Source organism: Mugil cephalus, chromosome 23, assembly GCF_022458985.1.
Source record: "Mugil cephalus isolate CIBA_MC_2020 chromosome 23, CIBA_Mcephalus_1.1, whole genome shotgun sequence".
Lineage (NCBI taxonomy): Eukaryota > Metazoa > Chordata > Actinopteri > Mugiliformes > Mugilidae > Mugil > Mugil cephalus.
This window is the reverse complement of record NC_061792.1, coordinates 12,340,508-12,365,544: the sequence shown is the minus strand read 5'-3', so window position 1 is coordinate 12,365,544 and position 25,037 is coordinate 12,340,508. Positions and strand designations below refer to the sequence as shown.

The window sequence follows — 25,037 nt, the reverse complement described above, 5'->3', positions numbered from 1 at the left end:
TGTATGTTGAGGATTATTTAAATGTTATTAAATATGTCAGAATAAATAGTTCTTTTTTTTATCGTGTTTCTACTTCTAATTATTTTGTAAATTCTAGATAAGAAACTGATGCACTGGGAGAGTTTGATGTAAGCAGCAAATAAATAAAGTGTCAGTGAATAAGCGTGAACTCCGAGCTGGAACTTTTTCTATAAGACGCGCTTTGACAAATGAGTGGATTAGTGACACACACACACACACACACATATACACAGACACACACATACACAAACACACACACACTCGGGCGGCTCAGCGAGTTCACACAAAATAAATATCGGTTTTATTTCATCTCATTTGTTTAAAAACGCACTGAACGCTGCTCTCTGAGCTCCATCAATTTAAACCCTTAAACAACTTAAATATAACAGCGCGTGCTCAAAGAAATCCCCCTAAAAACTAACTTCCGGTATGAGCTGAGAAAATATTTCAATTAGTAAATAAGAGACTATAACTATAATAATTATATATAATTAAATCAGAGCAAATCTAGTGGAAACTCGTCGATTCACTTAATAAATATAATATTTTGAAAACACTTGTAAATGATGTAGGATCGTAACCAGGGAGCGTTTTCCAGGTTTGTTTTAATTTCTTGGTTTTCTTGAAGGTGCTGATGTGGACAGGGTGGAGGGGAATAAAAACATATTTTAAAACAGGAGAGTTCCTTTGAAAAAGACAGACTCCTTCCACCCCTCCTCTACCTATCCATCCACCCTGCTCACAACACCATGACCTTCACAATTTATAGAGGAAACCCCCGAGAGTCACGTCATATTTAAAACGTCCTCTTCTTCTTCTTCTTCTTCTCTCGCTGCTGTCACAGTCTTGATAAACTCTACATGGAGGCCTGTTATGATCCGGTCCTTATGTTTGACACTGTTAAATATTATCAACTAATAATAATAATAATAATTTGTAAAAAATAAAAATAAATGCTGAATTTTCCCCCAAAATAAAATGCAATAAAAATCTAAATTAAACCAATAAATGTGACAATTAAACAATTTTTTTCTTTTTGGAGTTTATGTAAATTATTTTTTTGTTTTTGTTTTTTAAATGTCTCAGTGCAACAGCTATAAGTCAGTGTGTGTTGCTCGTGGCTTCACTTTTCTAAATAAATAAAATAAAATAAAAGGAGCTGAATGAACGAAACTTACTGTAAAAATAACAGTGATGGGGAGTCAGCAGTCAGAACCAGACAGGAGAATATTTTCTTTCTTTCTTTTTCTTTTTTTTTTATTTCTCCTCTCCTGCAGCAGAGATAAATCCGTGTAGACGTGGAAGAGGAAGGTTCCCTGTGGAGAACAGCTCAGAATAATCCATATTCATGCGCTCGACACGTGGAGTAAATATGAACCAATGTGTGCGCGCGTATTTTCGCCATTTTCACCTGACACGGTGGTGCACGTTTACTTGGTTTGGTTTCTTATATTTTTAAGACTGTAAAAGCAAATACCTGCTCCTAAAGTTGCTCAAGCTCGTTTCATTAAAAGCAGAAACACTTAAACAGATATTTACGGGAATAATAAATATGATCTGAAGCCTTTTACGTTTCATCTGTGAGTGTGATCCAGGAAATAACGCGTTTACGTTGGTGCGTAAAGTTGGATTTGTTTCTACCGGTTGCTCATAAAATAAAGATCTGTGTGATTAGAGATTATTAGATCTATAAGGTCGCAGCATCGACTTTCTGTCAGTGTCACAGGGTTGACTGGCAGCCACGTGAAATATTAATAATATAATAATAATTAGTAATCCAAAGTTGATTTTTTTTTTCGTCTTCTTCTTCTTCGGGAGAAATCCCTCCGCTCAGGTTCGCCTTTAAAGAGCAGAGCGCTGTGACAACGCGCAGCTTTAATTAGTGCGAACGGGCGCGACGAGCCTGTTGGGGGTCACCGGCGTCCTGAATCAGTGGCAGGGGACGGAGGAGCGCTCCCAGCTCCCAGGGCCCCGGCGCACACCGCACGCACGCACACCCATGCTGCTGCCAACACGGTGTGGAAGACCCATGAAAAAAGGCAAAGCTGTCGGAGAATAGGCGGATCAAACCCTATTATGAGATTTGAAACTCTTTTTTTTTTTTTTTTTTTTTTGGTTGCGTGTGTCGGTAAAATCTCTCACTATTTTGGGGGGTGTTTCGTGCGAGCTCGCTGGCTCCTGTTTTGCAGGGTGATGCGTGTGAGCGCAGGTCTGCAGCGTGGGATTTGTTACAGGAGGAACCTCGACTAGTTCCCCTCTGCGGTGAAGGTCTTGTTGCGTTGGGAGGGAGAGTGGGGGTGAGGTGGAGGGGGGGAGGGAGGGGGAGGGGAAGGGAGGGGGGTTATCTCCGCGCGTCATGTGACTTTGCATTGGATTTTATACAGAGCAGAACAAGAACTGCATGCATAATGAGCGCGTGAGGGCAAAGTGGAGCCTCAACTGCACGTGTGCTTTATTTATTTTTTTATTCTATTTAAAATTTCTCCTAAATCAGCGCGCGCCAAAATATATTAAATCCTAAGATTGTGTGTTTTTCTTTCTTTCTTTTTATTTTTAAGGAGCCTCCAAATTTATTTCAAACCCTCTCTCTCTCTCTCTAAAGCCCTTTTAAAATATTTATACTGTTAAATGTAAATCAATAAAAACAAAATACAAATTTAAAATAAGAATAAAAGTTCTGGAGAGCGCGCGTGTGGCTCTGCTGCCACTTTCACTCACGGAGACAAAGAAAAATGATGCCTACTTCTCTATATCATTGAATTCAGTTGCTAAGCAACTAGGACGGGAAATCATCCGCGAAATTCAAATCCAGCAGTGAGAGGACACGTTATGTGAGTTTTGCTGAATAGACGAGCACAACACTGGAGGAGGAGGAGGAGGAGGAGGAGGAGAAGGAGAAGGAGGAGGAGGAGGAGGAGGAGGAAGAGGTGAAAAGTTTGGAACATAGATACATTAGAGAAATAAAAGAAAAGGATTATTCTTCTTAGATTATTACGCGCACTTTAACTCCCAACTAGTTAGTCTGTACTCCCCAGCTCTGAGACAACATCTTTCATATCACACACATTTCACGAGCAGCGCGTGTCCTCAGACCAGCAGTAAAATCCCTCTGACCCAGCGCGACGTGTCAACTCCTCAACACCTGCGCCTCATAGGGACTAAGGACACGAACGTTTTCAAGTTTCATCCCCAAACCATGAACCCAAATCAACCAACGTGTTATTTCAGTAAAGTCTGCAGATGCATTTCTTTCTTTCTTTCTTTTTTACGCACGAGCTGCAATTATTCAGCTAAATACGCGTCAGAATCCGCAGCGTAAACATTACATAATGGATAAATTACATACATCAAGTGCACAAAGCGGAGGCGCCTGAAACAATTATTATTATTCTAATTATTATTATTATCATATATTTTTCATATATATATTATCTCAAATCCAGCCTCCTTCCTGCAGACGTGCAGAGGCAGCACATGTAAACAAACAGAGGAGCCTTTGTGCAGGCCTGCAGCGACGTTTCATTTAAAAGGAAAAGGGAAAGTATCCTGGTGCACATTTAACACGTTTAGAGAAGCCACATTAACAGCTCGTATTATCAGTCTCTAAGTGAACAAATAAAATTTTTGTTTTTTGCACCTAAAGGTTGAGTATTTTCATTTTTTCAGTGTCAAAGTAGCCTCTGTTTTTCTCGTGGATGATTAGTTCAAGGAACGCAGCTTCGTGTGGGACAAACGCAGTCCTCCATTTTCTTCATTAGCTCCAGCTCCTGTGCACGCACATAAATAATGAGAATAATAAAAAAGAGCAGGGGCAGCACGCAGGCCAGCCCCTCGTCCGGGGACGTGAATTCCAAAACACGAGATGCTTTCATTTCATTCTAACAAATTTATTGTGTCTCAATCAGCTCGCACGGAACCACTACTGAAATTAAATTACAATCAAATGATCACATCAAAATATACCCTTATTACCTAACAACGGTCAGCTCACGGTGATTTGTGCTCCTTTAGAAATACAAAATTAAACAAATAAGGGCAAAAAAAATATATATATAAGAAAAAAAAATTAAACAAGAGAAGGGAAATCATCTTACACAAGTTGAAGGGGGGAAAAAATAAATTACCGTTTGGAATAATTCATACGTATTCCGAATAAAATATTAAAACAAGTCATTTTGATGAAAAATATAAAGTAAATAACTCAGATCAGTATCTGATCTAGTGATCTATATTGCCGGCTTTACAGAGTTTTTGTTTATTAAAACCTACCAAAGAATACTGCTTACAAAGGGCAGCATTAATATATCCACAGCACCCACTCAGTCACACTTGGCAACAGATTTTTTTTTTCTTCAAATAAGTGCAGCTCAAGTCTTTTTCAAATGTCTTATGCTCTACTCGTTGGGGGGGGGAAAAGGGTAAGAAGAAATCCACTCACGGTGTCCATTAAATAATAATAATTAAAAAAAAAAAAAAGGAGAAGAAGAAGAAACAGACACGAGGGTGATCTTTGAGATCAGGCAGTCCTGGTCCTGCTTTCTTTCTGGGCTCATGAGGGCCTCAGCGTGGAGAAAAAAAAAAAAGAAAAGAACCCCTAATCCTCCGTATGTGTGTGTGTGTGTTAATGAAACCATGCAGTCCATCTCAGAAAAGGAAAAATCGTGATGGAAGCTTCGTGGATGTCACTCTTCTTCGCATTGTTGCAGTTTTCCCCTCTTTATTTCGTTTTTTTTCTCTTTCTCTTTTTGTTGGAGACAGGGAGGGAGGCGGCTCATTTCTAAATATACAAAATGCCTGCTCCTTTGTTTCTTCAATCAAACACGGGGTAAAATGAGGAGGGGGAATTATTTTTTGTTGGAGAAGGGGGGGAAGAAGAAGAAGGGGAAAAAAAAGAATAAAAACAATACTTGGTTTTCCTCCTGGTGTGTCTCAATGCGCCAAAATTACCTGGTGGAATGAACTTGTAGTTGTCACCCTCTGGTCGCTCGCTTCACTTGCATCTTTTAAGTAATCTACTAAAAAATGCCCCTGAAAGAAAAAAGCAGAAGGAACCTTTTAGGTTAAGACATTTAGGGCCTGGAAGAAGGTTAACGGTGCGTTTTTTTTCTGAGGGGGTTGGGAGGAAAAAGGGGGAAAAGGTTGCTCGTTTTTCTCTCTTTCTTTCTTTCTTTTTGTCTGGTGAAAAATAGATAACACATTTGCAGTCTCATTCATATTCCCTCACAATCACAGTATCAAAAAAATGTTTGGCTATCCTGCCGATAGTCTGTGTGTTTGTTTTTTTTTCTGCTTTTAACCAGTTTTAATTTCATATAAAATATTCTGCTGTGCTGTTCTATGTTTCACTGAACATTCTTTTGCAGTCCATGGAGGGGGGCGGTGTTTCTGCACTCACATTGCCGACCTGAGAGTACACATCCTCCGGCGTCTGTGCCACTCCTGGGGGCGTCATCCGTTTTTCCTTCTGTCTCCTATTGCAAAACCACACTCTAACCACCTCTTTCTCCAGCTGCAAGTTGTCCGCCAGGGAGCTGATCTCCTGGGCCGAGGGTTTGGGGCATTTTAGGAAGTGGCTCTCCAGAGCCCCCTTGACGCTCACTTCGATGGACGTGCGCTTCTTTCGCTTCCTCCCCTGCGCCGCGATCTTGTCGATGCTGGTGGGGCTGCCGGTGGACGAGTCGGCCTCCTCGAGCCACTTGTTTAACAAAGGCTTGAGCTTGCACATGTTTTTGAAGCTGAGCTGCAGCGCCTCGAACCTGCAGATGGTCGTCTGAGAGAAAACGTTCCCGTACAGGGTGCCCAGAGCCAGGCCGACGTCCGCCTGCGTGAAGCCCAGCTTGATCCTCCGCTGCTTGAACTGCTTGGCGAACTGCTCCAGGTCGTCCGAGGTCGGCGTGTCGTCGTCCGAGTGCGCGTCGTGGCTGTTGACGCCGCCGTGGTGCTGGTGGTGCGGATGCTGGTGGTGGTGGTGGTGGTGGTGGCTGCCGTGGTCCAGGTCGGGGGTGTCTCCTCTCACCAGCCCCGGGTGCACCAGGCTCTGGCTCCCGGGACTCAGCATCCCGTTCACAGTGAACCCTCCCGGCTGCGAGTAGATGAGCGACTGCTGCTGCTGCTGCCCCCCGGATATGGAGTTGATGTGAGCCGCGGTCGTGCTCCCCCAAGCCCCGGCGTGAGTCTGATGGGGGGCTAAGTGAGGGGGCCTGTGGTGCAGCGCGGTGCCCGTGTGCAGGTCGTCTCTGCCGGAGTTTTTCACGTCCTGCTGCTGCGGGCTGCCGGCCATCCCGACGGGACTCGACGACCAAGGCGATCCGGCTTCGGCCGCGGCGACAGCGGCTGCCGCCGCCGCCGCCGCGGCGTGAGGGAGGGATGTCACCCACTGGTGGGCATGGCTCAGCATGTGCCCCCCGTTGCTCGCTGCCATCGCGCCTTGCATAAAGTCACTCTGCACCATCTTGACCGAGGGGTCTCCTCTGTAGCCCCCAGAACCCGAGGTAACCGCAGCACTGCCCGGCTGCATGCCACCGCCGCCGGAGTCAGAGTGCACGATGGAGCCGGACGATAAGATGCTATTGCTGGGTAGATAAGGATTGGAAGCCGCGGTGGCCATTCCGTCAACCCTTATGAATATGTTTGTGATAACCCCCCTCCCTTTTTTTTTTACAGTCACTTCTTTCGTGCAGGCAAATTGTATCTCATGAATTATTCAAACTTTAAAAGTACGGGTAGGCTTTTTGGCGAACACCATCGATGATGTGCGTAAAAACGCACAAAAAAAAAAAAGCTTCAAAAACGGAGTCAGAAAACTGGATAAAATCCGCATGTATTTACAACATTCTAGCTCAGGCGCGTCTGCGTGGACGTCGAAGAATAAAATTCCAGGTTTTCAAAAGCCCTTTGAAACCATGTGCAGTCCGTTTTAAAAGTTTCGCACTGCGATGAGATTGTGAACATTAAAATTCAAATATACAGCGGCGGCGGCGGCGGTGCTGGTGGGTGGGTGGGGAGGGAGGGGGAGAAAAAGCGTCGTCCCAAACAAACTTTTGGTGGCCGCGGAAAACAAAAAAAAAAAGCCTCGCAAATTCTCCACAACGTACAAAGTCCCGGTTTATGTCCTCTTTGGGTGTGAAAAACATTAGCGGAGTGTCCTCAGTTCTTTTGTAATTCAGTCGCCGAGATTTCTCCCTCGCTTTATTCTTTTCTCTCTCTTCTTTTATAGCACTGTAGAGCCTGTCTCTTTGTTCTGTTTTGATGTATATAAACCTGCCAAACCGCAAACTCCCGTTGAAGTACAATCCAGTTTAACAGTGTACGGCGCTGCTCGCGAGCCTCTCCTCTCATTCGCTTGTTCTCTCTCCCCACCTCTCTCTCTATATCTCTCTCCTTCTCTCTCTCTCTCTCTCTCCCTCCCTGACAAGGCGGCGTAGTCCCGCCCCCGCTCGCCAGCCAGAGGACGCGGTGTTTACCCCGTGCGTCCGCATTGATTGGCTACCCGGGGTGTGAGTGGCAGGTCTCGCCAGCCTTGCTCCGGGCGCAGGAGCCCTCCTTCCGGCTGTTCCGATTGGCTGATTTTTAATTGCACTCCAAACAAAACGGGGAATACAACTTGGTAGTAAATAGTACTGAGATACTAGTACACAAACAGGGCTGAAAGGGTAAATAAAAAAAAGAAAAGAAAACGCTCGATAAACCTCTAGTTTGGGGAGATCATGACCCAATCAAACGCAAAGAGGAACCTCTTTTTTATGACACATTGCAGCTTTCCCACGCATTCAGCAAGAAGTTTACACCTGTTAGAAAAAAAATAAGCTCAGATACATGGACTCAGTCTATTAAATCGATAAAACTGTGCGTGAAAACGCATTTATGGGTCATGTTTACGTGTAAATGTTGAGTTTTTATCCATAACGCGGACTGTGCACCTGATATTAAAGAGGCAATTATAACTATCTGTTCATTATTATAGAATTTGGGACATACAAGAAAAAGAAAAACAAATGCTACATATCTGTAGCTGAAGTTTCAGTCTCACACTGGAGCATCTTCCTGAGCGCGTAAATCGAATAATGATAATAATAATAAAAAAAACACTTTAATGGACCTCAGAGCAACGTGTGTCAAACGGGACCGGGGAACAAGTGCGCGTCTCTGCAGCCGGCGCACGCAGCCCCCTCCTCCTCCTCCTCGGCTCCTGAGGAGTTAACGCGCAAAGGTTGCGGGGATGCTTCCATGCGGAAACGCCGCGCACAGGCAACCTCACTGGAGCACGGCGAAAGAGAAAGTGGCAACCGAAACAAGGGCAAATTGAGCAGTCCTTGGGGGATTTGTGTGTGTGTGTGTGTGTGTGTGTGTGTGTGTGTGTGTGTGTGTGTGTGTGTGTGTGTTGGCAATAAAACACACACACATACATCAGAAATATAGCCCTTAAAACGCGCGTCATCCTTGAAGATGACCACGTAACCCCAGAGATGAATGGGGCTTTTGTTTGGGGCGCGGGGACCCCTGCCTGCCTCTGTGCGGACGCACCCATGGGTGGCGATAAGTTGCGGATACACAGCTCCATCCATCTGCACCCATCGGTTGAGTTCGGGGCGCCCATCTGGACAAAACCGAGGCCTGAAATCGCGCATGTCGCACCTTAACCCCAAACACTTCCTCATAAGCTCCCGAATCAAAGATGAGCAAAGATGGGATTAAATATGAGGCAGTGGAGTGGGCTGTGTACTCCACGCCAGGGCCCCCCCTCTCTTCTTCTTCTTCTTCTCCTCCATCTCATCCCAGTAGATTTAATTTGGACTGGGCTCAAAACCGAGGGAGCCTCGTGGATTTGTTTACATTGAATAGGCAGGCTGGGGGCCAGAGCCGTGGGGCCCACGGTCCATTCATTAATATACAGTGAGGATTTCTGTCTAAATTACTGCTGTTCAATCCACACTGCGCGCTTTGAAAGGGCGTCTCAGGCGGCCACAGCAGAAACGTGACACCGAGGGTGCGTATCCAGAAAAGAGGGCTCCTCACACCAGACAACCCCTAAAAGCACAGGAAAATATGTAATCTGTGCAAAAAGGGGGGAGTCAAAAGCCGCTCCGCAAATGCTCCCCAAAATCAAAAAAAAAAAAAAAAAAAACACTCCTCTCTGATATATGATGTGTTTATTATTTATTTGCTTATTATAAAAGGTCCCCAAGTTCCCTGCTGGGGGGGGGGAGTTCATTTATTTTGTATGCAAAAAAAAAAAAAGAAAAAAAAGAAAGAAAGGGGGGAGAGGAAAAAAAATCATCCCCAAGTATAACAAGAGACGAACAGTTAGTGCTGATTTTCATTTGCATAAATTTTCATATATTTTAGTGAAAATAATAGCGGGAGCCGAGGAGTGCTCCTGCTCAGTTGAGGCAGAGGAAAGAAAATCTTAGGGAGCACCGAGACGTAGGAAAGGGAGATAACCGTTTACAGGCTGCGTGGGAACAATGTGAAGCTATTTCCCCCTTTTCTTGGACGCAAGGTAAGTCAACAATTATCCGTGCGGATTTCTTTTCTTTTTTTCTTTTTTTTTCTTTTTTTACGCTCGAGGAATGTTTAGAGTTTATCGCCTCGCCTCGCGCATTGCTCCACTGCTGCAGCTCCTCACGCGAGCTTCCTCATCGTGGACCGATCGCTGCTTTAAATCACATTTCAGCCTCCTTCCGCCGCCGACGCGCAGTCATAGTCTGTGTAAACTTACATTTAAAACCGAATTAGAAATGCGTCTTTTTTTTCTTTTTTTTTATCCCCAGAATGCGTAAAAATCAATAAGCGCGCCGCTGTTTGCGCCAAAGCCATTATTTTTCTTGCTTTTTTAAAAAAAATATATATATATATATATATAAACAGCGTGTGGATGGATAAGCTGGGCTGTTTCGTAGTGAATGTCCACCGGAGAAAAGTGCAATCAATCACATTTTAAGCAGGGAGAGGGAGAGGGAGAGAGAGAGGGAGTGAGGGAGGCGGTGAGAGAGAGAGAGAGCGAGTGAAAGAGAGAGAGAGAGAGAGGGAGACCCCTCGGTTGAATCCTCCAGAGGGATCGCGTAGGCAAGTGCAATATGAAATCGTTTAATATAAATCGATCTCGCTGCTGCAAAGTTTGTTTAAAGTTTGCGCGCAGCAGCCTGGCGGCCACAGCGCGCCACACACAGCTCGCGATGGCACGTAAATAGCTTCGGATTTTAATGAATGCTGTCTTTTTTTTTTTTTTTTTTTTTTTTCGTTTTTGTTTTTTGGACCTCTTCCAAGGGACCAGGCGATGAGAAGAAAACTCCAAAAAAAAAAAAAAAAAAAGAGAGAGAGAGAGGTCCGGGAATTATTTAATAGCAGCCAATGCGCGCGGCACAACAGCGAGAGGCGTTTCATTTCATTTCAGAGTCTGTGGCAACTTTTTTTTTTTTTTTCCTCCTGTTTGAGCGATCACCGCCGAGGATCTGAATCTGAAGGTTTAGTAGTTTCCGCTAAACTCTGCTGCTGGGTTGATTTTTTTTTTTTTTTTTTTTCTCACGGGTTAACTCCTTTCCCTTCATTGATGGGGAGAGCATTTCTGAGCCCAGCACTTGGTAGCCATGGAGAGCCCAATAAAAGAGGGAAACACTAGTCGCATTAAGCTGTATGTTTGTGCAGTGGAGTCGAGATGAAAAGAGGCTCGGTGTCCCGGGCCAGCAGCACCGGTGCTGGACGGTAACGCGTTACAGTAACGACATTACTGTAAATGAAAGCTTCATTATCTCAATAAGTGTTTTATTATTTTTAAATCCACAATTTCTTTTATTTATTTTTTTTAAATGCAGCTAAAACGAATCTGACTGGGAATACTCAGGCTTTATTCTCCTGACTGGTGGTGTCTTGGCTGCAGCGGTAACAACAACTTATCGCGATATTTACATGAGCTCAAACTGTCACCCTGTTGCAGAAACGTGTAACGGGCCCGTCGTTATAATTACACGCCGCGGACGGAGCCGTGGGAGTTTAGAAAATGTCAGGGTTCGAGGTGAAACGCATTCTGAGAATCATTTGGGTTCACCGTAAAAATAAATAAATAAATTAAGTAATTAAATAAAAAGGGATAACTGCCGCCAGGTGTCGCGCTCCTTCATGATGCAAATGCTGCAAATATATATATGTTACACTGCAAAAAAACGGCCCATATTATGTCACAGTTCTGAATCAACTACATGTTTTCATGCTCATTTTAATTTATCTATTCCACAAAGTAAAATCCAGACACACGTGAGCTACTTTAGATTCTTTTTATTTATTTTTTAAATTACATTTACGCAAGAAACAGATCATTTGATTTAAATTATGCGCTTTTTTCAACCCCCTCTTTTTAAAGTGAAACGACCCTGACTCCAAACCAATAAAATGTCTTTTTTGTTGTTGTTGTTGTTTGTTTTTGCAGTGCACGTGCACGTTCCCAGCCGCTGCTTCCACGAGCAGACACGCGACGACAAACTGGGCCATCCGCGCCTGCGATGTTTATTCATAAACGAACGTGAACTCGCGCTCCCAAAATAAATCAAGTTGCATGTCGGGATCCGAGCTCAGACGTATTCCGATTCCTCCCCCAGCCCCAGATGCGATTAAATGCTTAATTTAATTACCCACTGTTTAAAGATATCCCAATTTCACTGGGATGAATTATTATTTCACGCCACCGGGAGCTGCGTGGGGGAACACTGGCTGTATTGATCCGTGCGCGTTTGTGACAGCAGCCTATCAATGACAGCCAGTTGATATGCAAATAGTCTGTTTTAAGCCATCTGCAGGAGAAGTCTGAGGCAGCAGGTCTTTGTGGAAGCATATGACTAACCGGAGACTTTAAGAATTATTAGCAAACGAGGGCCGGACTCATGAATCATCCCTGGAATTAGCGCGTTGCAATTTCTCCGCACGCGTGGCCGGCGCCGCACTATCCGGTGCTGTTCTTCATCACCGTCATCATCATCACAACCAGCAGCAACAAAGCATCAAAGCGGCCCTGCGCGTTATTACTCCGCATTATGCACCCATTCTGTCATGGCGCAGCAGTGACTGTTCCTGGGAGCAGGAGGCCGTTTATTTATTTTATTTACTGCCGTCTAATTCATCAAGATGCTTCCACGAACTCGCACGAAACAAGCAAATCAAGTGAAATGAGGCTTTGAATTATTAAACGTCACGGGAACACGCACCAAAACATTAATGGAAATCAATTAATATATCCCCCCCACCACCCCTCATAAAACGTCCTTCCACTCTGATCACTTTGATTCCGGTGAATTTATGACGCTCGGGTTTATACGAGGCTCAGAAACACGCGCGTAAAACCAGAGCGTGCGGCTCCCTGGTTACAGTATTCAGATTAAACTGATGCAATTCCTGCCGCTTTTTTTTTTTTCTTTTTTTTTTTTTTTTAATTATGGCCTACTTAAGTTGCCTATGGGCTCCATAATTTATTTTCTCCCCCCTTGGTCCAGTCACTAATCCGAAACGACATACGTTGAGTGTGTCTCACGTCAGGCCAAACGTTGATTTAAAGCCGAATCCAACTTGGAGCACTTAAATGATAATGCAGCCACTATACCGTTAATTAAATGGGCTACACTGAATATGAGCATTAAACATGCCTTCCATTTCAAACTGGGCTTCTTTTTCTTTTTTCTTAACCCATTCACACAAGACAGAGGCTCTTTATTAATATTCTATCATTTAAGGCCAGCGTGGAGTTATATACACCTCCCATTCCACGGTGCGGGGCTGGTAATTGCCCTGTGCAGCGTTACAGGCCTGCAGCTTGTAAAGGGGCTGACACGCAGGTAAAGATTATATGTTTAGTGTTATATCAGGACTCTCCAGTGAGTGCAGACACGCATCAGCACAGCCGCAGCTTATTGATTTTGGATTGGAAATCAACAGGGGAGATCACAAAAAAAAAAGAAAAAAAAATGACAGAGGCATGTTCTGTTTTTTTTTTTGTTGTTTTTTTTTTATATTAATTTCCAAAGCTTTATTTATTTATTTATTTTTAGAGCAGAGGGAGGTTTCAATTAGATGAAATTAATTATTTGTGGACTGGGAGAATTAAATTGGGGTAAGATTCAATTTAAAAATAAAAAGGTCAGAAGTTGCACTATTTTTATTATTATTATTATCATTATTATTATTGAGAGAAAGGAGGCCTGACCCACTATACATCCAAACGGGGGGGAGGGGGGAGAGACTGGGGACAGATTCGGCGAAGATGGAATGAAGTGCAGCTTTCTGAGTCACAGGAGAGGGAGGGAAAAGGTGTGTGTTTGTGCAAGAGAGAGGAGGTGGAGGTGGTGGAGGTGGGGGGGTGCTTTGTCTGTCAGTCTTCAGCTCCACCCCACCCCCACCATCCCTACCCCTATACCCACTCGGTGCCTTCATCCCTCCTTCCCTCCGTCTCTGTAACTCCCTCGTACACACACTCACATGTAAACCGTGGACTTATAAACCCTCCTCATCAAAACAAACCCGTCTATGCAAATCAGTGTGCAGACTATATATGTAAATATATATATAATATATCATTTTTGTCCTATTAGAGTGTGCTACACCTGCTAATCAAGACTGATATTGTGTTATTAAGCCGAGTAATTAATAAATAAAGTGGGGATCTATAGACGTCTGCAGCTGCCTGGTGCGTGGCCACCGTGCACGTCTCTCCATAGTCTCTGCTTTTTGTTTTTGTTTGTTAAACAGTGGCGGTCCCTGAGGATAGGAGGGAGAGACAAGGAGGGGGTTTGTGGCACCACCCTGCCCAGGATTACATTAATCAAAGTATTTATTTCCCTCGGGGGAGCCGGGCGCAAATCACTCCAAATCCCAGTAAAATTGGATAACAGAAGAACGGGCGCACCTAGGGTAACCCTGCGTCGCACTTTTTTTTTTTTTTGTTCATTTCGCCAACTTAATGGATCTAGTTCTATCTAACTTTGCGGAACAGTGTGTGGAAGAGCAGGGTGGATGTGATGTGAGGAGGTGGTGAGAGGAGGGGGGGGGGCACAAAGCTAGAGCTATTGAGGTCTTTGAGAAGACAAACAACATAATTGGATGGAAGCAGGCGCTCAGGTGGAGAAAAAACAACACTAACCACATCCCCGATAGGAGTGTCTCTGGATATAGAGCTGTACAAATAACAGCCATTCTCTGATTCCCTGTCGAGGCTACAGGCATGTCTGGGTCTGAGCCAGCAGCAGGAAAAACTAGCCTCTAAGATCCCCCATCTGTGATAGACGCGCTCAACCTCCAGCACCAAAGCAGCCTGCTTCCCTTCTGCTAAGTCTGGTCAATCCATTACAAAACCCACAAAGTAGCAAAGGAGAAAAATTCCCGACACCGTCTTTGCACTATTTGCTCAGTAATTACATGTGATGTTTGGGCAAGGCCCGTGTGGCTAATAAATCAGCAAATGTTTACAGCCAAGCTGGCGCTGATAAGGCAATAAATACAGCGCCCAATATGCTGCCTATTACAGGTAATGCAAATAAAATAATAGGGCTGTAATTTTTCCTTGCGTGCTGTTGTGTCGGCGGCGGTGGCGCTGCCCCGGTCGCCCTTTGATATTCATGAGGGGAAACGGGGAGGAAACGGCGTCTCTCGGTCTTTACGGGCGCCACATTGTAGCAGGAGCTCAAGGCCTCAGTCCCGGTGCAGGTTAAATGAACACACACACACGACCATGCAGTCGTAGCTGGTGTGTGTTTGCGGACACGAACTTGTCCGAGGACTCAAATCCAGACCTCTCAGGGTGAAGCTGGACCAAGTATTAAGTGTGTACAATTAGGAATATTGTATTATAGAGTATACCTGCATAGAAACCCATATATACTCTATCTATATATCTAGTACAGGCATCTGCAGGTCTGAGCACAAACACGTTTTTACGTCTATCTGAAGAACAGTGATCGCAGAAAATGTAAATCTTTAAAGGTGCAGGTTGGAAGGAGGAGAAAGTAACAATTTACTCTAAGGAGTTTTTAAGTCTGTGGAATCGCACATTTATTCCCCAAAATTCCAGTTACTTATTGACCTCCATTCATTTCTGACCAGAAAAGTTTCTTTTTATCAACAAACTTTTTCTTGATGCTGGGGATTCTAAAAAAAAAACAAAGTTCTCTGTCCCAGGCAGCCATTGATTTCCACTGTGTTTTTAAACTTATCTGATTTTTTTCTTTTTTTTTTGTGTGAAAGCATGAATCTGCACCTAAGACGCATCGCAACATGATGCAACGTTGACATAATGTTTTACAGCACAACAGATCTTTCAAGAGTCTGCCAACTCATTTTTACCGTGTGTGTGATTGATGGAAGCCAATGGCGAACATATTTGCAAAAAAACTGACAAACCACTGAGCTTCAAGAAGGTGCTACCTGACCACTGTCTGGTACAGAAATGAATGGAGGACAATGGCTGCATGGAAGAGTGGGAAAAATAGACTAATCTACTAAGGCCTGAGCTTTTGTTTGCATTTTTATTTTCCCCATTTCTCTTTATTTGGGATTAGCAGGATCAAACGACTATAAAAACTAAGCATCGTCTTTGAACAGGAAGTAGTTTCTGGAAAAAATGATGTCCTCATATGTGGACGCTGGGATTATTTCACTCAGTATTATAATAAAGTCAACAATATGTAACAAATTATAAAACTGTTAATGTTCATGAACATTGTTGTGCAAAAGCAGAACTGCAAATAATTACGTCCCAACGTCCTCAATCGAGTACTTGCTAATTAGCGAACTTGTGCGTAGAATTTGTGTCGTATTAAACCAGGAAAGTTAATAAGTTTCAACTGTAAAATGTGATGAGGTTTTGTATCTTGTCCACTTTTCCTACGCAAGCCGCTGTAGAATGAATCTGATATCATGTTTTTACACTGACAAGTATCTAGTTATGAGGCTAAAAGTTTAAATGAAACAAACCAAGTCCCCATATGTGGACGCAGGGTCTCAGGGACTGTGCATCACATGCTTGAACACAGATCAAAAACATAATGCTGAGATGTCCCTTTAAAAGCCTTAAGGCGGCCCCCAAAGGGTCCTCAGGCCACACATTGACCCTCCCTATATTAAGTGTTATACTGTTGTGGATCTCATGTAAGACTCTCTGAGGCGTCTACAGCCACGATCAGCGGGTCTCAAGTTCAGAACGGGGGCCCTTGCTGTCGTTGTCGCCAACTGTTGTGGATGATATGTGACCGTGCGCTATTCAAACGCGAGTTTGTGTGGTCACGTTCCTGCGAGCCGGGAAGTCTTGATTCATGCGGGCATTATGCACGCCGGACGCTTATGGCGCCCCTCTCCGTTGCCGTGCAGTCAGGCCCATTTGTTTGGAAATGGGTTTACATACATCTTCTCCTGCACGGCTTTCCCCCCCCGGCCCCTCCCTCGGCGTAAAGCTTCACCACGTGAACCGCAAAAGGGGGCGTTTAGGCGACGCAACCCACCCTCCGTCGGCCATGCTGGAGGCGTTTAGCGGCGGTTACGAGCGGCTCATTGCATGTGGGAGCACGTGTCCCGCACATTCTCGACGGTTATATGCTAATTTCAAGTCGTTGATGTCGTTTTTGTGAATAAATAACCGTCCTAGCACCTAATATTTAGTAGGTGTTTTAGATTTACTCTAGCTTGCACACGCTTGTAGCTTGTTTTCTATATTCAAGTCTTTTTTGTGGCTAAAATGTGACTTCCTGCACCAATCAGGACGAAGCTGAAGGAGATGTGTTGTTTAAGCCGCTTTAATATGTTGCTACAATTCTGCAGGACAGATTTAAAGCTACAGAACATTGTGCACTCCTTTAAGAATATATATTTTGATATATATATATATTTAAGGCATCTTTAATCAAACCCGCTTCTATTCCTGTTATTAAGAGCATTGGTTGAAGCTATTTTCTTGGTCAATATCAGTCATCAAGTGTGTTACTGTCGATTTTTCTGCAGAAAAAGTTGTGAATTATTTACGTCTTTTTAACTATGTTGTCGCAAAGCTCGTAAACGTCAGGCGTCGTCTCCGTGACCCGTTAGCTTCTCGCGCAGAGACGCCAGATTTCTGGAAGGGCGACAACTGCAAAAGCCTCAGCAGAAGCATGACTGGCCACACTCGCGCACACACTCGCCGCCTCGCCTCGCCTCGCCTCGCCGCTCCGCGGAGCTGCTGCTAGCCCCCGTTTCCCTCTTCCCATCCCCTCCCTCCGTCTTTGTCCAGGCCTGGCGTGAGCGCCGGAGCCAGCAGCACCACAAAAGCGGCTTTGAGGAGCTCGCATGCTGGCCGCCGACCCCTCCGAGCTCACACACCCACCACACGTTGCTCACCAGCAGGGCCTCGGTGCAGGCTGCAACGCAGGCTGGGGAATACTGTAAAACTGGAGGGGTGTTATTCTAGCCTCTTCAGTCTTCAGTCTCCTACCTAAAGGGGATCTTTAGCTCGTATAAATGATGAGTTGTTAGGAGGGGAATGAAACAATGCCGGCGCTAGACTGGAATACAATAGAACTTTGTAGTTCAGCTATGATGGAAAATTGCCTCAGCATGGACTGTCAAGTCAAATATCCCTCCCAGCTCTTGGCTTTGAGTCGTGCGCTGTCAGTTCGTCATTCCAGGAAGTGATGTTGACTGTGTGCGAACATGTGCACTGAATAAATGTGCGCCGTTTGCCACCTAGCACATTTTACCTTCCCCAGCGAACCCCCACGGGTTTGATTTGAGCCCCGTCTGTAGAGGATTTGAGGCGGGATCGCCGTACCCCGACATACATACATATATATATATATATATACACACACACACACAGTTTTCGCGCTGTGTGAATGGTAGTGTCAAATTCAACACGACAAAACACATTTTGGGGACTTTTCATCGCGACATATGGCGGCAGACGTGCTGGGATTAATATAGACGGCTTCAAAGTGTGTCGCTGCTCGTGCGGATGTCTTTATTGTCCAAGTAAGAGGAAAGACTAAAAGCTCGCGTGAAGGTCCTCCACCGCCTCCTTTGTCTGAGTGAACCCGAGACAACACAAGGTGTCACGCGGAGTGAAATTGCGTGCATGTAGTTATCCTCCCGCTGTAACCTTCATACTGTAGGTGCGAGGGCGTGTTCTCAAAGCTCCCGGTGTGCACGGCTGTGTTTGTCGCAGACCTTTTTTTTTTCTTTTTTTTTTCGGATTAGCGGCGCCACAAACACAAATCCTCCCGACAATGACTAACACACGTCTCAGAGCGTTGTCAGCATCTGCCACAGAGTCCCTGCTTTAGCCTACATTTACCCAACCTGTGTGTGTGTGTGTTGTGTTTGTGTGTTCGTTCCTCCTCCGGCTAAAACTCTGAATGACACTGTTACGTAATGTTTCACCAGTAATCTGTGTGTCAGAACGGTGAGCCACGTTTAACTGTTTGCAAAATGTTTGACTCAGTAGCTTGCAGCGCTCATTCTTCTTCTTCTTCTTCTGTTAGCGCGACTACAAACTGAATCATAGCTCCATCTGTTCTTTCTACGGCTTTATCTCCACGTCACAGCTCCTCCTGCATCCATTTTCTGGCAAACATTCGTTAGCCGCGTCGCTCCGCGCGGCCTTTCGTTCCACCACTTTCCGGAAAATGTGTCGAAAGATGCTAACAACAAGTAGCCGTGCAAGCAGATTCTTACTTGAGAGAAAGTGCATCATCGTCAGCAAATTGTGACACGTGACGCCCAGCTCCGTATTTGTGTGCATCAAGATCGACTCACTTAGTGATTCGTGCAAATAGCTAGCTAATCAAACTTTGCTTAAAAAAAAAAAAAAAAAAAAACAACGTGTCTGCACAAGAACACACTTGGGTGTTCAAAATCTGCTTCATCAACAAGGAAAACGCCTCCTGGAACGGGCCAATCGGACGAGAGCGGCTGCACCAGAGCCATCATTAAAAATAAATGCATGAAAAGTAGTAGCGGAAGTGTATTTTAGTGCACATTTGCTGTCTGGAGAAGGCGTTTGGGAGTAGATGAGGTGTGTTCACATCCTTAAATTACTGATAATGCATCATTTGAAAAAAATCGTAGGAAAAGCATAAAATATACCAAGAACGTATTAAAACTGCTGTATTTAATTCAGGCAAATGTCCTCTTATATTATTTTTGCATGGTTTTAACTATTTCCTACGCTGCTGCGTGGGTTCAAATATATTTTATTTGTCAATAAAAGGGAATAAATTCTGCTCATTTGATTCTAATTTCTGCTCTTTTCTTTGTTTCTTACAGGAGAGACACCGTCCCCCTGGTGCACACACACCACACAGCAAACTTTGGTCCTCCTCTGTGACACCCCAGCCCCCCTCCCCATCCTCCTCCTCCTCCTCCTCCTCCTCCTCCTCCTCCTCCTCTGCCTCCCCCCCGATGCACCACCTCTGGAGGTAAGTATCCTAGCTGGCGTTCATGTGTGTGTGTGTGTGTGTGTGTGTGTGTGTGTGTGTGTGTGTGTGTGTGTGTGCCGTTCTCTCAACCTCTCCTCCAGCAAAAGCGGACACGTCGTCTCCCCAGCTTCCGTTTTCCTCTGCACGCCTGCTGCTGGAGAATTCACGCTCCGGGCTGTTTTCTTTGAGAGAGAGAGAGAGAGAGAGAGAGGGAGGGAGGGAGGGTGAGGGAGAGAGAGGGGGAGATGCTGGGGGGGTGGGGAGAGAGAGAGAGGAGTATAAAAATATGCAAATGCTATTGTTGAAGCACGGAACGAAGGAAGGGAGAGTTCTTCTTTTCCACACCCTCACCTCTCCTGCTGCTGCCACTGTTACCACTTCCACCTCCATCCATCCATCCATCCATCCATCCATCCATCCATCCATCCATCCATCCAGCACAGAGAGAGGGAACTCTAAGGTTCGACTTGTGCAGCCAAAGGAAGAACCAACAGGGGCAGGACATTAAAGCCACTCTGACTCAGACGAGGCCTTCACTGCTCACTAGACACTTCAGCATTAGAATAATGGAGGTTCCTGTTCTTATATTTTGTCGGTGCACCAGGCTAAATACCAAAAAGCACTTAACCAGCTTAACAGCGCCACCAACTACGTATGACAACACAGCCGAGTCACCACCTTCCCGACGCAGTTTCAGGCAGCGTCGCAGCTTTTCCTTTTCCAAACTACTAGCATCACCAGCCAGGCAGAAGTAGGGTGGGAGGGGGTGGGGGGTCGTAGTTGAGATCCAGCTGCAGCCGATGCTGCATTCAAGACAACTTGAGGAAAAATAGAATCTGACTTGTCAAACTTGCGAATTACTGCTAAATACCAAACTTAATTTTTCTGTGAACACCATCATACCGGAGGTCTAAAATTTCTGAGTTTTAGTGAAGGCATCGCCTGCTGTAAATTTATGAAGCTTACGAGAGTGTGCAGACAAAGGACTTAAAAATAATAACTATAATAATAATAACTCATATTAAATGTTAGGAAGTACATTTTGTTAGAATATGATCTAAAGAAGTTTTTCTGTGAATTGAAACTGAATTAAATGGTTGAGTTACTAGTTACCAGTTACATACACACTGCACTAGTGTACCTAATGTTTCGTCGGCTGTGTGCACACAGACTGAGGCGAGCGGGTCAAAGGTCAACGCATGCACATCACTAATAACTCCGGGTCGAACTCAACTGGTGGAGCGACGGCGCGAACGGAGGCTCGGTCGATCCGAAGAGAAGCGTCGACGTTTAACAGGTACAGAGCACGAAACGCAGCCTCTGATGAGGCGGATTCACGACACGGCACGAGATGTTAGCCACAGAGAGAGGGAGAGAGAAAGTAGCACACGTATCAAGACACTAACCAGAGGAGGAAGAAGGGGGGGCGGAGGTTGAGAAGGGGGGGTGGGAGCTTGTGAAAGTGGGAAGCCCATTTGTAAAGCCCTCACGCTCTCAGGAAGACTTTTTGAAGTGATTATGAAGACAGTTCAGATCAAAGGATTTGACAAGTCTGAGAGAGCGCCAAATATGAGGCCCCGGTAATCACACCGAAGCCCCCTCCATATACAAGATGGCAGTGGTCCCCCCCCCTCGCCCCCACACACACACACCCTCACCCCTCCACCAGCCCCCTCAGCTGCTTTGCAAATGTAATGCGACACTTACGGATAAACAGATTATCAAGTAACGGAGTAAAAAAGGGGGAGGTTTGGTTTGGCTGAAGGGGCCGGGAAGAAATAAAAATAAAAGTCGCGGAGGAGGAAAAGGGTTTATTTGTTGAACTCTGGGGACGGGCAGTGTCAGAGAAATGATGATTAATTCTGCGGCGTTGATACAGGTCTAAATGATATAATTTGGGAATATTAGTGGGAGCATTAGATGATGAGGCAGGATTTCTAGCCTGGTACACTTCAGGCTCGGGAGGCTGCTTCTTTTTTTTTCCCCCTTCCTTCCTTTCTCTTTTCCTTCACTAGTTATTATAGATTAATCCATAATCCTCGCCACCTAAAGACATTTTTGTCAGTGAAGCTCAGGGATAGAGCCGCTAGATTTTTTTTTTCTATATAAATATATATATTTTTTGAATATATCTCTGCTCCTGCTCATTTCCCCTCAGCGTGATGTCACATTGTCACATCTCCCACTGAAAGCGCTCCATCGCCAGCTCCTCTCTGTGTCATTTCGCCCGAGCTGAGTTGGGACTTATCAGTTTATGTAACCCCCACATCACGCGCACGGTTTGTTTAAAAAATGTGCTCACAATAAAGACAGGAATGGGCTGGAAATGATTTTTTTTATTTTATGAATGAGCTGGAGTAGTGGAGCAGATCAGTGTCAGGTTCTGGTGCAGCTGTACTCGAAGGGGCTTTCTCGTGCATTTAAACGTTTCAGCGCTTTCATTCCAAACTCCATTGAAAAAACAGCCGATTTTATTGCTGTTTTTGTTTGCGTCTGTGCAGCATTTTGAATAAAGTGGATGTTGTGCACGCTGTAAATGAATTTGTCACTGTTTGGTGGAAATAACAAATCTCCAATATGGGGAATATTATGTATTAAACCTTTAGGTAATGCACCAGAAAGCTACTTTTTTTTTTTTTTTTTTTTTTAATTTTACTAGAGTGACAAATACTTCTGTTCAAGCTTCTGTATGTGCAGTGTTTTCTTTGAACTGTGCAATAAAAAAAAATGAGACCAACAGAAGCTGTGCTCTCTGTCTCTTTTTTTTTTTTTTTTTGTCCTCCAAGTGCCTGTGTTCGTGCATTAGCTGGCTCTGAAGATTAAAAAACAAAGTCCTCTACTTTCATCGTGCGAGGCGGTTAAAGCGATTCTCATCTTGAAGTGGCTCACTCAGTCACCGAGTGTCCATTTGTCCGGTCAGAAGAGGGTGCACTTCTTTCTTCTTCTATTTTTTTTGGGTTTTTTTTGTAATCTTGGCGATGTGTGTGTGTGTGTGTGTGTGTGTGTGTGTGCGCTGTGAGTGACTGAATGACCCTTGTGACGGGACAAATGTCTCTTTGAGGGCGCGCGGACAGATGGACGGACAGGGCGACCCGGAGACAGACACAGAGGACTGAGGCTCCTGTGTGGCCGCCGCCACGTGGCCCGAGTCCCCTTTCATCTCCGCAAGTCGCCCATTTCCTGCCCCCTGGCTCGCACAGAACGGTGATGCAGCACACAGCCATGGATGGATGGATGGATGGGTGGATGGATGGGTGGATGGATGGATGGATGGGTGGATGGATGGGTGGAGGTGTCACGGGGGAACAAAACGACTCCCCTCTCCCAAATGCCAACCACATCCAAACAGCTCCCGCTCTTATTTATACACACATATTCTCGGTTCGGTGTATTTGCGAACACAAACGCCAGAAAAAGCTGACAAGAGCAGCGAGACGGAGAGGCAGACGCACTCCAAAAAAAAAAAAGAAACCCCACGGAGCCGATAAAAATACCTCACCCCGAAAGAGAAAAGAGGGAAAGAGGAAAGAAAAAGAAAGAAAAACAACAACAAGAAGTTCACCAGCAGCAGGTGAATTTGTCACAGAAACCAGAAAGTGATGCGCACCGGCACTGTGAAGTTTGTTCCTGCAGTCGGAGCAGGATGGAAAATGTCACTAATTATTCAAAAATCACCACCACTCCCTTCGAATTAAAACCTCTTTTCCATTTTATGGCGAAGGCCAAAGACGCCCTACCTACTATAAGTGTTCTATATTAAACTTGGCCTAGTGATATTTATAAATATACGTTATTAAAATCATTTTACATTCAAGATTACGCCATTTATCCCTTTACTAAAATATGCTGGATGACAAAATTAAAAATATATATATATATATAAAAAAATGTCTAATCAACCAAAAATTTTGTGACCCTCCTGCAGCTCCGCCGCGGACCCTCTAGGGGCCACGGACCCCCTGTTGAAAACCTATGCTTTAAATCTATAACCATGTGCACTTCCTCGACCAGCTCGAGCTTCCCCCCTGGCTCCAGCTGGTTCGATGTGTCAACCAGAGGCGTCAGTTTGATTGGTCAGTGCTGAGGGCAGACGGGTATCGATCGGCCGGTCATTAGCGGGGAGCGGCCCGGCGGGAGTATCAGGCCTGACACCGTTAACACCGAGCTCCGCCGCGTCGACCGCTCTTTAACGAACGGCCATCAGCCGAAACCAGGAGCCCGGGCATTGACCCAGCGGCTCCGCGCGATCCCTTACTGCCAGGCCGGAGTGTGAGTAAAGGGCCGCGGCGTGTGGCGGCGGTATCGATCCCCGCATGAGACACTGAGGCCGCGGAGGGAGAAGAACCGTATCGGGGTCTGCGATCAGAGCGATTTTTTTATTTTTTTATTTTTTTTTCTGCTCGAGGAGCAAAATGCAAAGAAAATCTGACGGAACACAGTGAAAGCAGCGCTCTCACGCCGCCCTGATACTCCATTTGTTTGGATTCTGCACAGATTTAAAGGAACAAAAGTGGAAATATGCTGCAGCATCTGTTGTGATATCTGCAACCGATCGGAACAAACAAACTTTTTTTTGTTTGTTTCTTCTTGCACAGACAGATTAAAACAGGAGAAACATTCTGTACTTAAAGAGGAGAATGTCATTAATTAGAATCAGTCTTAAAACTCCCACTAATGGATGTTTGCATGAAGAGGAATAATACAAGTAAAAGTATAAATACAAGATAAAATGTGTTGGTAAATTGAGAATTTGCAAATGATTTAATCTGGTAGCAAAGTCTGGTCACGTTTGTGGCAGTATATGGTTTACTAGACCATATAAAATCGCTCTTAGTCAGATATTTTGTTATTTTCTCTTTCTTCCAAAGATCCCAGCAGGTATCCTGCGAGAACTTGACTGTCCTCTTTATCAGATCCCACCGTTTCTCGCACGTCTCCACCGGATTTGGCTCCAGAAGCTTTACCTGTGACTGACCTGCTGCGCATGTGTCTCAGGTGTGATGGGACGTCTTCATACATGCAGACGGGAGCTGGCAGAGGGGCAAGTCGACGGCAGCGGATTGGTTCAGCACCGCCGTACCTTCAGGGATGCTTGCACATGAATCTGTGTGTGCAGTGAGGAAAAAGAAGGTGGTGGGGGGGGGACAAACAGACTTCCAGTGTATGACAGCTATATCCCATTTTGGCTTAGTTAGTTATTCATTCAAACATCATTAGCCGTACTTATCAGATTAGTTGGAGAAAGGGATTAGCTTGATTGTGGAATACTTGGATACCGATTCTGAGAGTGAGTGATCGCTGGTTTGTTCTACTTTTGACTTGACACAATAATAAAAATAAAAAAATAAAAACTAGCATGTCCAATCTGGTTTAATCTGGTGAATGCGGCAGGATTTACACGAAAAGTGAACCGTCAGAGCCGAGGGAACGTTTCTGGGGATGTGAGGGGACGAAAATAGCAAATAACAGCACAATGAAGACAGCCTGCAACCCCTTTGTGTGTTTGACTGACTGTGTGTGTGTGTGTGTGTGTGTCGGTTCGAGTGTGTGAGGGAGAGAGTGGCGGACTGTGATCAGAAAGTGAATGAGCCATTTCACTGG

At 44.9% G+C, this 25,037-nt stretch overlaps 1 protein-coding gene and 1 long non-coding RNA gene across 3 annotated transcripts; one reads left to right on the top strand and one right to left on the bottom strand.

Annotated features, from left to right (window-relative positions):
* Positions 1-3,892: 3,892 nt before the first annotated feature.
* On the bottom strand, positions 3,893-7,510 carry LOC125001188 (POU domain, class 3, transcription factor 3-B). 2 transcript variants are annotated; one of them, XM_047577108.1, is made up of 2 exons: positions 5,426-7,510; positions 3,893-5,049 (listed from the first exon to the last, which is right to left on the bottom strand). In XM_047577108.1, exons 1-2 carry the CDS (start codon positions 6,626-6,628, stop codon positions 4,951-4,953), a joined length of 1,302 nt encoding a protein of 433 aa, XP_047433064.1. In that variant the 5' UTR covers positions 6,629-7,510; the 3' UTR covers positions 3,893-4,950. The 2 variants fall into 2 exon arrangements, with proteins under 2 accessions (XP_047433064.1, XP_047433063.1); XM_047577107.1 differs by having other exon boundaries at positions 5,417-7,498.
* A 1,782-nt stretch (positions 7,511-9,292) lies between these two features.
* LOC125000708 lies at positions 9,293-24,771 on the top strand. The gene is made up of 3 exons (XR_007111364.1): positions 9,293-9,520; positions 19,285-19,436; positions 24,305-24,771. It is a non-coding gene; the product is annotated as an uncharacterized LOC125000708 (long non-coding RNA).
* The last annotated feature ends 266 nt before the right edge of the window (positions 24,772-25,037 follow it).